We start from the raw sequence: 13,636 nt of genomic DNA on the forward strand, positions 1-13,636 counted from the left end.
CTAACTGTTTAAAAGTAAGAAAAAAATAACCAAAAATGTGTTGGGACACTACTACCGTTCTCAAACATGCACAGCAGGGGCGTAGCCACAAAAGGGCCAAGGTGGCACTGGTCCACCCAGATTGACGGCTAGTCCACCCATTAGCTGGAATACACTAATAGTTGTAAATAAAAAGAAACTGCATTTTGTAGCATAGCAGCTAGCTCGCATGCATGATAATCATCGTATTCCTGTTTTAGACAGAGTTGAAAATGTTTTGTTTTTATTTCAAATCAGAATGCTAGAAAAATTATGCAAAAATGTGCTACTTTCCATACAAAGTAATAATATAACAATTATTTTCGTTATCAATAACAAAATAATGTAACATATCTTTTAAAAGTTACATGCCTCAACTCTGCAAAAAGAACATAATTTTTAATATTTTTGTCTCAAAAGACAAAAATATCTCAAAAAGAACATAATTTTTACTTTTTATCTAAGAAGTTTGATTATCTCATAATTATGATTTTTTATTTAAAATGTTCAAATTTTATCTCATAATTTTGACTCAAATTTTTTACTTTTTAATCTCATAATTATGACTTAGCATCTCATAATTATTAATATTTTTCTAATAATTTTGACATTTTCTCTCAAAATTGACTTAGTATTTCATAATTATGACTTTTTATCATAAAGATATGACTTTGTATCTCATCATTTTAATTTACCATAGCACGATTCTATTTTTTTATGTGGAGGAAATGGGCTTCCAGAAGATACACCTGTGCACAACTGGAGGAATGAAAAGTGGCTAATATAATAGTGTAATATATTTTTTTATTATTGCATCTAAACCTTTATATTATTTAATTTAATTTCATTCTATGGCCATTTCATTTTTTTTCATCACATCACTATGACCTATTAAGGTAAATTACTCACACTTAACTTCATCATTGTTTAAATTACTCATACTACTAATTATTGTTTTTGTATCAGTAATTGTGCAACTACAGTATGTATTAGGCTTTGTAAATGAGCAAATATTGACTCGTCTTAGGAAAGGGTTAAGCTTCATAATTTTCACAATGAAGTTAGATAGTAGGCACAGAACAGCGGTCCACCCACTTGGAGATTTCTGGCCTCGCTACTGATGCATAGTAATTACATAGTGCTGTGAGGAATTAAAAGCAGTGAGATTTGAGTTTTAATTGCCCTGGGTTAAAACACTTTTAGAAATACTTTTGAAATACAGTGAGATGTCTCATCTTACCCTGTGTTGTAACAGCCATCTGAATGCGTAGAATTAGATACATCTGTCAGAACAAAAGGGATTTCTTAGTTCCTCAGTTAGTGATCACATAAGCAGTGTATATGTTATTAACTATCAAAACTTTCAGATTACATTTAAAGGTGCACCAAGTAGTTATTATTATTATTTCTATTTTTTTCTAAATAGTTCTCAACATTAAATGAAAACTCCACTGAGTGACCTAGATAAACTATTTTATTCTTCATAAGGCAGCCAAATAGCCACATACTACTAACTTAAGTCTAAGATGACTGTTGTAATGGCCAGCAAAACTTAAACAATAAATTACTTGGTGCATATTTAAAATTTATACATGGATTATAGGTGTATCAGTGTTTTATTTTAATTTTTTAATTTTTTTTTTTTTTTTACATATTCTCTAGGCACAACACGAGAAGTGCAGAGAATTGAAAAATGAGGAATTTCCACATATGGCCACCAGAAGGCGTACACAACACAGTTTAAACACTATTAGCAGCTAATCTCAATTCATACATCAGACACTCTAGATTAGAAGCACAGCTAAATTGCTTCAAAAAGTCAATGACAACTTGACAAGAAATCTAAACACCACACCTAAAGAGTAAATCGGTATCGTGGCATCAGGACCCGCACCAGCTGACTTCATGACAGCTTCTTCCCCCAAGCAATCAGACTTTTGAACTCTTGATCGATCAGGTTACATATATCAGCACTGCACTTAATTAGCCTCAGACTGGACTCACATTTTATACTTCTCTTAATAACACACTGGCAACTGACTATCAACCGACAACTGAATGTCAACACAACACTTCGTATTTATTTCCTTTGATTACATGGGGGGGGCACAGTGTATTTTTATTGTATACAGTCTTCTTATTTTGTGTATACTGTATATTGTTTATTATTATTAATATTATTTTTGTATACAGTCTTCTTATTTTGTGTATACTGTATATTGTATATTATTAGGTGTATATTGTGTTGTGTAACAGATGTATAAACTGTGTTATGTGTAAATCAGATGTTTATTGTAATTGTCATACTGCTATGTTGCTTGGAACCGCACCCAACACTTTCACCCACTGTTGCACTTGTGTATATGGTTGAGTGACAATAAAGGGATTTGATTTGATTTGATAAATGTGGGGTGTTAACTCACCAGGGAAGACAAATTATTGTCTGTGCTGAAAGTAGCAGGCAGCTAATGAGCAGGACAGAGAGAAAAATGTTCGCAACACACAAGGAAAAGACAGACCTTGTTAACCCTTTCATACCTACCGTCACACGTGACGGTTAATAACTGGGCCCCGCAGAGTAGCATCACACATATGTGTTTCTGCAACAGCTAGTTACGTTACAAGCTGCCAGATTCAAATCGGCTTTCGCACCGACACAGGCTGCACTGGTCAAGCACCTGTAATTTATATTCGCTCAAACAGTTAATCATACAGTCTTAAACCACAGAAGAAGTTTATTTTATATGCATACATCCAACTCGTCACCAAAGTACCTCGATAAAAAGTTTACAGCTCTTATACGCACAGTCAATACATCAAACGCGATCTTCCTCTGATGCGTGCAGCCATTTGTTTACATTAGTAGCGGCTGTCATTCAGCTACTCAAAGAGTCTTTTCAATCACATAATATGTTTATTTTATGTAACAAACTGTCACCATGATAACAGTTCACAGCTTGTATATATGCACAGCCATCATATCTAAACAAGATCTTCCCATGCACGCAGCCACGTCTGCTGATCAGATGCAGATGCGGTTTTCATTAACACAAACGCATTAAGAGCAGTGTTAATGACATATATTAGAATACAACACACAACGGTCAAGGTTAAGTAAAGGTTAGTATACATTCATCAAGGTGGACATTCCTGCTTCAAAACGTTACATAAGACAGACAAGAGAGGACAGCTAGAATGGTATGCTTAAAAAGTGTGACATTTTGTAGTCAGGATTCGTACTTTTTTTGACCAATGAAATTCAATGACTTTTTTATAAAATCGTTTTGTTTCAGACTGATCCGCTATTGACTCATTCAGACCAATTTTTGCACCACTTCGACCAATTATCTGAAAAGAACAGCCTATTTAGAATTAAATAAATAAAAGATTTCCTTACAATCACTATGGCTGGTGAGCAAATTCTGCTCTCCACAAGCTCTAATCAAGCGCAATATTTTGATGAAATATTAGCAGAGTCTAACTACAAAAATGCATATTCACTATAGAAATTTCCTTGACTTTTAAGATTTTGTTAAGTTTACATGACATTTATAGGCCTGTAGAACACAATTCTCAAATTCCCTGACATTTCCAGGTTTTCCATTACTATGGGAACCCTATTTAGTGTAGAATTAGAAATGGTTCTAGAGGTGGGGTAGAAAGTAAGATCCCATGGTATCTGTATATATAAGACTGACCTGGGAAATGAAAGCGACTGTCAACATGACCCTTTGGGGAGGGGTTGGGTGGCGGGGTGGCACTCGGGGGGTTGCTCTGACCGAAGGGGGCAGGTGAGGATGGGGTGGAGGAGGTGGTGGAGGAGGGGTTACTACTGGAATCCTGGTGACTCAGTGATGGAGGGTGGTCCTAAAGGGAGGGACACACCACTATTAAACATTTAAAAAAAGGTGCATATAAGGTTTTAAAAAGGTTACAAACCTGCACTGAAATAATTTATTTTCAAAGATCAAATAGGGACATACTACAAAAGAGACAAAACTAGGTTAGGTAGAATGTCCGAGCAGATTTAGTTTGATACAATAAAACATTTTCATTCAATTAAATTTTTTACTGGCAAGCTACAGAAAAGCATAATTTAGGTGTCATAAAAGTAGTCCATAAGACTCGTGCACAGACCAGAATTTTGGTAGCTATTCACTAATTTGCAGTCGCATTTTTAAATGTTTCAAGTCGCAATCTGTCACGTGACATGCAAGATCCAATGCCGTTTGCCATCAATGATATTGATTTGATATTGAGAGCAACGACAAGACAATTTTGGTTTGTTTCCTCACACAAAGCTATCGTATGGCTTCAGAAGAGCAGTATGTATGGACCACTTTTATGGTACTTCTATGGTGCTTTTTTGTTCTTTTTTTAACTTAGTTGTAAAAATCACTATCTACTCGAAAGCTCAGACATTTTAAGATCTCATTTGATGTTTTACAGAAGACAGACAACAATACTGGGTTGAAATGACATGAGTAAATGATGAAAAAAATGATATTTTTGGTTGACTATTCCTATTCAGTTTCAACATTTCACCATAAATTAATAATAACATTTCAATAATGAAACCTTATGTAGGTTTTAAAAAAAAATAGAATAGAATAAAATAGAATATTATAGAATTATTGTCCCATTAAAGGACAGCACCCATAGAGTCCAAAACAATTTTCCCTAAATGGGAAAATAAAGTCTATTCTATTCTATTCTATTCTACTTAAACAGAATTAATGACAGTGCACCTCTTCAATGACATCACCACACCAAGTCAGCACACAGAGTGAGTTTTAGTTTGAAGTTCATGTTGTTTGAACATGACTCTTAATTTCCTGGTTTGTGCGGTTTGCTACATACCTTTTTATTTATTGCCTTTGGTAATGTTCCGTACTGCTGAGACTCAACCAGCCGCTCCACCTTGTCGTTGATACCTGACGGAACTGACTCTGTTCTTCTGATCTTGTTTGGAACTAAAAGATCAGACAGAGGAATTTTGTATGATCTACAAATTAAAAGCATTTACTGTATAAAATACATTAATGTTTGGACCATGTTAAAGTCTTACATGGTGCAAATGAAATTCTGCACTTAGGGGCCTCTTTGGTACATTTGTTGTGGCACTTTACCCTAAAAAAGATGAGAGCAGTCATGAGCAAGAAGATACTGGGAAATCAGACATGTTTCCATACAAGAAATTCAGTTTTTCCTTACTTGCAGTGTTTACATTTAACCCCAAACATCATGTTCTTCTTGCACACCTGGCATGTCTGAGACAACCAGGACTTGGTGGAAAACCTTTGAAGAATACAAATAAAAAAGCAATTTTTTACTGTTGGAAGACAAAAACGGACATATGAAACAATGAAAACAGACAAAAATTCAGTGGTTTATACCTGTGTGTGACATCTAGACCAATATCTTTCCTCATTATTAGGGGAGAGCTTCCATGCGTTGCAACGTTATCTATACAATGACAAAGAAGACAGTGGAAAAAAATTATGAGACAAACAAAATAAATAAAAATTATCTGTGAAACAACCATTAGAATTTGTCTGACACTGAATAACTTAAGCCAGAGACTATTTAACAGAGACAGGCAACTTCAATTAAAATGAATGGGAGAAATTAAAATGACCAGTGGATATAGAAATGGAAGTCCCACCTTAAAGGTAAAAGAGCAGATCACCTTTTAGATGTATACATCACCTGTCAATCAACTCGAAAATGTGAATGTGCATTAGCTAGACAATCCGGGAAACGTTTTTTTTTTAGCTTATCTTTGTTAAAGAAGCACAATTTATGATACCAGTGTAGTCAGATTGTAATGCTGATTTAAAATATGTTCTTTGATCATAATCTTGACAAACCATTTTGGAGATTTTGGTCTTTTCCCATTTGAGTATATAGGAGCTGCACTTGTATGCCGCTTGTTTACATAGAAAAATATCTGCCTGAGAGCATTCCAAAGATGGCTGCCGAGTGGACTGACTTGCTAAAAAGACATTGCTTTAGCTCTGTTCCAAAAACCAAATGAGTTACCTTGGTGTCAACTCCCTACATGCCTACTAAGGCAGCATCTTAAGCGTCATGGAACCTCGTAAGTGATTTGACTCACATTAGAGTCTGATGTTAGCTTGTTGCTATGCTAATGAGGCAGTACTTGAGTAAGCATAAAAACTACATAGCACATAAATATTGGATAAAATAGTAAATTTATAATTAGACTGAACAATTTATATTGATATATTTCAGTAGAGAATAAAATATAAGTATATTTAAAGTCAACATTTCTCCTGACACTTGGATTAATTTTGTTATCGCCATGCATTATGGGAGTGCCTTATTTCTAAAGGATACATGCAATGCTAGCATAGAACCAAAACAAGTTATCTTAGAAAGCAGCATAATGTTGCTGCCTACCTTTTGGAACAGCTTCATGTCGAGAGTAAAGCCTTGCAATGCATTATGATGCCTTAAAGTGATAGTTCACCCAAAAATGAAACTTTTCTCATAATTTACTCATCCTGCCATCCCAGATGTATATGACTTTCTTTCTTCTGCTGAACACAAGCGAAGATTTTAGAGCTGTCAGAATTAATGCGATTAATGCATTTATCGTTAAAACAGCATAAACTGGTGTGAAGGGCGGAACCTTTGTAATGTGTCTGACTGGAGTCATTACACTAACGCACACGCCACAGAGCCAGAGCAGCACTTTCAAAATATGCGATTAAACGCGATTAACTACAAAACAATTATGCAATTAATCGCGATTAAAAAATGTAATCGACTGACAGCACTAAAAAGAATATTTCAGCTTTGTAGGTCCATACAATGCGAGTGAATGGTGGCCAGAACTTTGAAGGTCCAAAAAGCATATAAAGCAGCATAAAAGTAATCAATTTGACTCCAGTAGTTAAATCCATATCTTCTGAAGAAATATAAGAGGTCTGAGTGAGAAACAGATCAATATTTAAGTCCTTATTTCCCCTACCTGCCCAGTTGGTGGAGATATGCACAAAGAATGCAAATCACCAAAAAACACAAGAAGAAGAAGACTGTAAAAGTGAAAGTGGAGATACAGTATAGTAAAACAGGACTTAAATATTGATCTGTTTCTCACCCACTTATCATATCACTTCTGAAGACATGGATTTAACCACTGCAGTACTTTTACTTTTATGTTACTTTTATATGCTTTTTGGACCTCAACATTTCTGGCCACCATTTACTTTCATTGTATGGACCTACAGAGCTGAAATATTCTTCTAAAAATCTTCGTTTGTGTTTGGCAGAAGAAAGAAAGTCATACACACCTGAGATGGAATGAGGGTGAGTAAATGATGATAGAATTTTCATTTTTTGGGCAAACTATCCCTTTAAAATGTTGTCTAGTTAGGTCACTAACTAGGTTTTGGAACAGAGTGATGATATTGTTTTACTAGGCAGAAGAACAACACTTACTTCTTACCCCCGTAGGGTCCCCAAGATGAGTGGGGTTGTTTGGTAGTATGCAGGGGGAACGTGTGGACAGCAGCGGTGACCACGAGGGCGAGTCCTCCCAGCCGTTACCTCCACCGTTTACCAGCACGTTCAAAAGTGGCTTGTTTTTCTTCCCACTCCTAAAGACAGAGGAGACAAGATTACTGTAGAGCCGAGGAGGGCGGGGCCGGGCTGGAATGACGCACGCCCGGTCCCCAATCAGACTGATGGGGCGCGTGAGGGATAAAGGCAGCCGGGGACGACGGTTCGAGAGAGAGAGAATTACAGGCAGCTGTACTGTGTGTTTATGGTGGTGTGTTTTTGGTTAAATTGTTTATTAACTATTATTTATATTCTTAAGCCGGTTATCGCCTCCTCCTTTCCACTGAACTCCCTTACAATTACTTATCTACAAGTTCTATTTTTGCCACCTGTATGATGTTTCACTGGAAATGTTGCAATGTAACAGTTAGAATTCCCAGAACGAACTCATAATGACACATTCTGTACCTCCTAGAAAGATATTCTTTCTATAACACTCAATATACATGCATCAGCAGCATGCCACCACAAATATTTCAAAAATGTGGTAGACAAATGCAGGCGTGCTGTTTAAGAGGTTGGGAGTTTTTGCAGTGGACTTCAGTTCACACAAATATTCCAAGGAGGAGCTTCGATCTCGCCTGTTTATTTGCTCAGAAAGAGAGGAGATGAGTGGGAACGTCCAAGCACTGGACGCCAGCGAGTCTGAGAAGCGATCTGACCTCAGCCTTATAACACTGGGGCTTAATGAAGGGTTGGAGGGACAAGGAGAACTACTATCCCCCCTTAAAACCTGCCTGGAACTAGGTCATCAGTGATCTCAAATGACACAGCAGATCACTCCCACAGACCAAACACACTTGGTATGGGACATAAAGACAGCACAGTATGCTATACATACGGTATGAAGAACATGAACTATAGAGTTAAAAATATATGTAGAACATTTCTTCCAAGGAGGATATTTGGAAAGAACCACATTTATGCTTCTACGTACCTACAGGGCAAAAAGCTTTCCAAACTTTTGCTGAGTTAGGCAACATGTCATTACATGAAGCAAGTGTGCAATGCATTATAGAAAATATTAGATGGATTTATAAAGAGCCAGCTCATTTTAGTTGCAATGTAAAATATAACACAAGTGTAGCACAAATGGTACAAGTATTAATGCAAATCAAATCTAACAACTGATTTTCAAAGTGATGATCTAATATGAATATGACAGCCATTTTAAAGGGATAGTTCACCCAAAAATGAAAATGATTAAGCCTGTAGCAATTTTGTTAGTTTTGGCACTAATGTCATGGTTTTAAGGTATTAAATATACTTTATCTTTAAACAACTACACCCTTCAGATGGAGACGTTCCTTTCCCATCATCTCAATGCATAACTGCATGACTGTGCAATGTTGTAAGCATTTCTGAGAATCTGACATCAGGTACACAGTATTAGGTTGTGCCAGGAAGAAAACTCCAGACATAATGCAGGCTAATTTTCAAACGGATAAACTTCTGTCTTCTTTTATATGAGCTATTTGCAGTGGTCAAAGGCCAGACCATAAGTCCCAGCAGCAGAGTAAGTGATGAGATAAATAAAATATGACACAAGTATGGTGTAACTGTACAAGTAAAAACTTGTCACCATCTGGAATCCCAATATCATTAAACCATCAAGATAAACACTCTTGAAATCTTTTGACTCGCTGTTAACTCATTAAATCTTTTAAATTTGAATTGTGCATATTGAATCATACCATTTTCATTTTTGGGTGAACTATTCTTCTGTTTATAATTTCTATGTAAAGCATTGTGAATTACCATTGTGTATGAAATGTGCTATATAAATTAACTGATCTTGTCTATTCCTGTAGTGCACTTTGCTTATTACATTCACAAATGTGCATTAAATATGCTGAACATACTTTTTGGGTGTGGAGTCTTCTATCCGGTTGACCAGTTGGCTCTTGCTGAGTGTGAGAGTGATGTTGGGCAGGAGGTTCAGCAACTTGCGAGGGGGCGCTGGTGGGGTCCGGGGGGGCATAAGCTTGCCATACCGTTTCGATGGTGGTGTAGCTGGGGGGGTGGATAGCTGCCCAGATGTGCAGTGGTTGAGCTGCGGGGAGGATGGAAAGGGGTTTGTCAGCCCATCACAGCGGGTGTGGACGACTGTAGGGAAGTCCGTAGTGGGCAGGGCAGAAACGGAGACGCAGGAGCGAGGGGGAGGAACAGCAGAAGGGGTAAGAGGTGTTCGCCTGATGAGGTTGGGACTATAAGGTCTGGGTGCACGTATAGGACAGGCCAACTGGACAGAAGAGGTACTGTTGTCACGTTGAGTGGTTTCTGCAATCCAGGGGATACCCTCTTTCCTGAGCTCGCCCCCTAGAAAAAAGAGAGCAATTTTAGGACAATTCAGAAGTTGATGCATGATCATTGATAATTTCACAACAACATTTGTGTTAAAGACTGAATTTCACAACAAGCCATCTGAGGTGTTATTCAGAAGCAAAAAGATGTATTCTGTAATTGTGATGCCTGGGAGCATGCGTATGATTCTATTTACAACTTCATGCCATATTTTTTATGTAGGCTACAAATCCAACAGACATATCTGGGATAGGTTAGAATACTCAACCACTGCAAAAACACATTGTAAATTGAGACTTTTGGCACAGCAGGAGTAGACTGAGATGGAATGCTGTAATTGTCTGTTTTTAAGGCTAGTTCAACGTGGCAGCCATAATCGCAATCTCGATTACTTTTTTCGATTAACTGTGCAGCCCTACTGCAAGTACATGTTTGCAAACGCTTCTAGCTATGCAAGCTAAGCATTGTTGCATTCCGAAATGTGTCAAAACGCAATTTATAAAGCAATTGAACAGCACAATGTATTCTCAGCGTTACCACAAGGGGCACTGTAGCGACCATTAGTGACCAACTGTCTTCTATGGACAGTTTTCTCTTTCAGGTCAACTACTGCCCATGTAGAGCAACAGTTTGAAGGGAATCTTGCTGAGCATGTAACCTAAAGTTAAACTGTCAACTTGTTTATAGCTAGCAATCTGAATAATAATACATCCTGTTTGATGGCACAGACATTTGAAGAGACCCTCTTGAGTTCCGAGGACTTTTACCGCCACAGTAATTCAAAAACACATCAAGTAAATATAATGAGATGGCACATTTTCAATGCGTTGGCCAAGCGTTCATGTTTGCATATTTGCGTATTGTGTGTTTCTGGTCTAAAGCCATTTTTTGCATAGTTTATAAGCAGGTTTAATTAGTATATTCCCCACCATTTAGAGAACATTGAGCATAGTGGAGCAACAGGAGTTCAATCTCTACGTTTACTCAAGGGCAGCACATTACTGGTCTGAACATGGATCCTCTACTACTTACTAAATACACTGGCAATCAGAACTCCACTCTGCAGTTCTATAAAATGCTGTCTGTTTCAATGTATTTCTATGCCTTCAAGCTCCTAATAGTTGAGAGCCTACAGCTGAGACAGCCTGAACAAAGGAAAGAGGAAGGGGTCAGCACTGACCTGTGTCAGTAGCGCTCTTGAGACAGGAGAGGGCAGCGGTGATGCGGGAACACTCCTCACCGTTGGAGCCCAGTCTTTTCATGGTCTCCTCCACCTGGGCATGGGACATTTGCATCAGAGCATCCAGAGACAGTTTCACTGGCACTGCCTGGGAAGACAGAATAAAACGATAATGCGCATATTGACAGAAATGGACACAGGTGGTTGCGTGTTCACTTATTTATGGTACACACTTCTGGTTAAGCACTGGAGAGAACAGACTCAACACGAACATTACACACTGCTTTGAAAATATTCAGAACGTGTAAGTGCAAGTCTGTCCATCAATAGTTTCAACTTCAGAATCAGTGTTAATTTTTACACCGTTTTTATTAATAATTTTTGTCTTTTTGACAAAAAACAGTAACATTTTCATCAGTAATTTCATTGACGAGATTAACACTGATCATGCACGCCCATGGACCATTCACTGTGTTATGCACACAAAAATAGTGAGTTAGCTAAAATCACCAGTTGCAAACTAATTTGCTTGATTCTGTGCAATTACCAGGAATTGCACAGAATCAGGGTCTTTATCAGTCTGCCAGAAAACAAAATCAAGATCCCTGGCTGCTACAATGAGCTCTTCCAAGGAAGAACTAGTATCTGGAATTGCTGAGGTTTGTGAGGTTCATCATGACATCAAATCTTTCAAAGATAATCAAGAGTTTTGTTGGAAACAATTAGTAGCAAGTAAAACAAGAAATCCACATCTGTATATTAAATTTTGCTCCCAGAGTTATCCCTGCCCCTAAATGTCACATAAATAAAACAAATTGTAGTCTGTTGCTTTACTTGTAAGTCACATGAAACTTGTCTGTATAAGTGGTTGATTCTTGGCCAGAATAATCAGTGAAGTATACCAGACAGAAGTCTTACTATACAATACTAGCCTAATAATGCCACCAAAATAACAAGAACTGGATATGCGTGAGATGTCACTGCTGTTTAATTGGTCAGCATGAGTAGTTATGTCCCCATAATTAAAGCGATAGACAACGTAAGCTGTGCACCTGTTGTTTCCATTTAAAACAGACAGTTTGTTGATGCCCAGTCAACAGACGAGTACAGACAATATATATTTTCCGAAAAATTGGGTGTGTATCTAGTTTGACAAACCTGCGTATTGAATAGATGAACTGACAATGCTTAGTAGAGCAGAATGATGCTGGTTGGCTGTTTCACATTTTCACACACAAGGCAAAATTATACTACACCTCCCTTTGAATTGCTGTTCTTAAAGGTGAAGTGTATAAATTAGTAAGGGAAAAATGTACAGTCAGCCAGTTATTGTCGCAAAATAAACCCAGGACCGAGACGTGAAGTCGAGGGTTTCACCCTGGATTTTGTGTGTGTGTGTGATAATTAGAGGTCAACAGATAGTGGATTTTGCAGATACCAATAACTAAGATGGTGGAAAAAGCCAATAATCGATTAATCGGCCGATAGTTTTTAAAATTGGTTTATTGAATGTAAAAAAAAAATCTTAGTCTTTGCTTACTATGACAGGCAAAACATAGACATTACAAGAGTCCAAAATGAATAAAATCCCAGATGCAGTTAATTGTTCAACCAAAATATCATTACTAATCAGGGGGGAAAATTAAGATTTGGTTAATAATGCAGGACTTTAAACTATAAACAAGCCTGAAACACACTGGGGACTCTTATTTTGGCTTATCTTGTTACAATGCTCTATATTTAAGCTTCTGTATAAATTTAGAGCATTCAATTTAGAAATTTTCATTATCTAATCAATGCAACAAAATACGTATTGAACTGAGGATAAAAATATGGATGAATACTGTAAATGCTAAAAGATTTAGATTTAGCAAATCACCACGAGGTGCCAATAATTGTTTTTATTTCACCTTTATAGGCCGCTGTACTGTAGAACCAAGCTGTTCTATCTGTAAAATCCTCCAGTGCTGGCAACAGATGAAAAAAAAAAAAAAAAAGCAAATATCGGCACGGATTAATTAACTGATTAAACCGATATATCGGTCTAACTCTAGCGAAAATGACCAGCTAATCCGGCTTATTACATGTCCACTTTCTGAATGCTGTAAATTAAAAATGGGCATATTTGATTTGATTTTATTATGCAATATGAAAAAGACTGTGGAGTGATACAAGACACATGAAACTAACACAGTTATGTATTAGTTATTGCACTGGACAACAGTCAGTTATACCGCATTACTATCATTATATTTGACTGCAGAATGCCTTGATCAACCAATCAGAATCAAGTATTCCACAGAGCGGTACAAGAAATTTCTATATGATCTTATTTGGCCCATTTATTAACTTTATTTTACTTATCAGAACCATCACAATACACATATCCACCCCAATTATTATTTGTCAGACACTTTTATCTAAAGCGACTTTGTGCATTCAAGGTACAGTATATTTTTATTACTGATATACACTACCGGTCAAAAGTTTTGAAACACTTAATCATTCTTTATTATAATTTTTTCTTTTTTTTTTTTTTTTGTCTTT

At 36.9% G+C, this 13,636-nt stretch overlaps 1 protein-coding gene across 6 annotated transcripts in view; it reads right to left on the reverse strand.

The window, feature by feature from the left end:
- The window catches only part of LOC127421985 (kinase suppressor of Ras 1-like), a 61,883-nt gene that overhangs the window by 10,170 nt on the left and 38,077 nt on the right, over positions 1-13,636 (reverse strand). For 5 of the 6 annotated variants that reach the window (XM_051665272.1, XM_051665267.1, XM_051665274.1 and 2 more), the window contains 9 exons: positions 11,090-11,237; positions 9,468-9,924; positions 7,486-7,643; positions 5,415-5,484; positions 5,233-5,316; positions 5,087-5,148; positions 4,879-4,991; positions 3,717-3,885; positions 1,259-1,301 (listed from right to left, as the gene is read on the reverse strand). In XM_051665272.1, the coding sequence (XP_051521232.1) occupies positions 1,259-1,301; positions 3,717-3,885; positions 4,879-4,991; positions 5,087-5,148; positions 5,233-5,316; positions 5,415-5,484; positions 7,486-7,643; positions 9,468-9,924; positions 11,090-11,204 (1,271 nt within the window). In that variant the 5' untranslated portion in view covers positions 11,205-11,237. The remainder of the gene's footprint in view (positions 1-1,258; positions 1,302-3,716; positions 3,886-4,878; positions 4,992-5,086; positions 5,149-5,232; positions 5,317-5,414; positions 5,485-7,485; positions 7,644-9,467; positions 9,925-11,089; positions 11,238-13,636) is intronic. The other variant, XM_051665268.1, reaches the window with a different exon arrangement.

This window comes from Myxocyprinus asiaticus, chromosome 31 (genome assembly GCF_019703515.2).
Source record: "Myxocyprinus asiaticus isolate MX2 ecotype Aquarium Trade chromosome 31, UBuf_Myxa_2, whole genome shotgun sequence".
Classification (NCBI taxonomy): Eukaryota; Metazoa; Chordata; class Actinopteri; order Cypriniformes; family Catostomidae; genus Myxocyprinus; species Myxocyprinus asiaticus.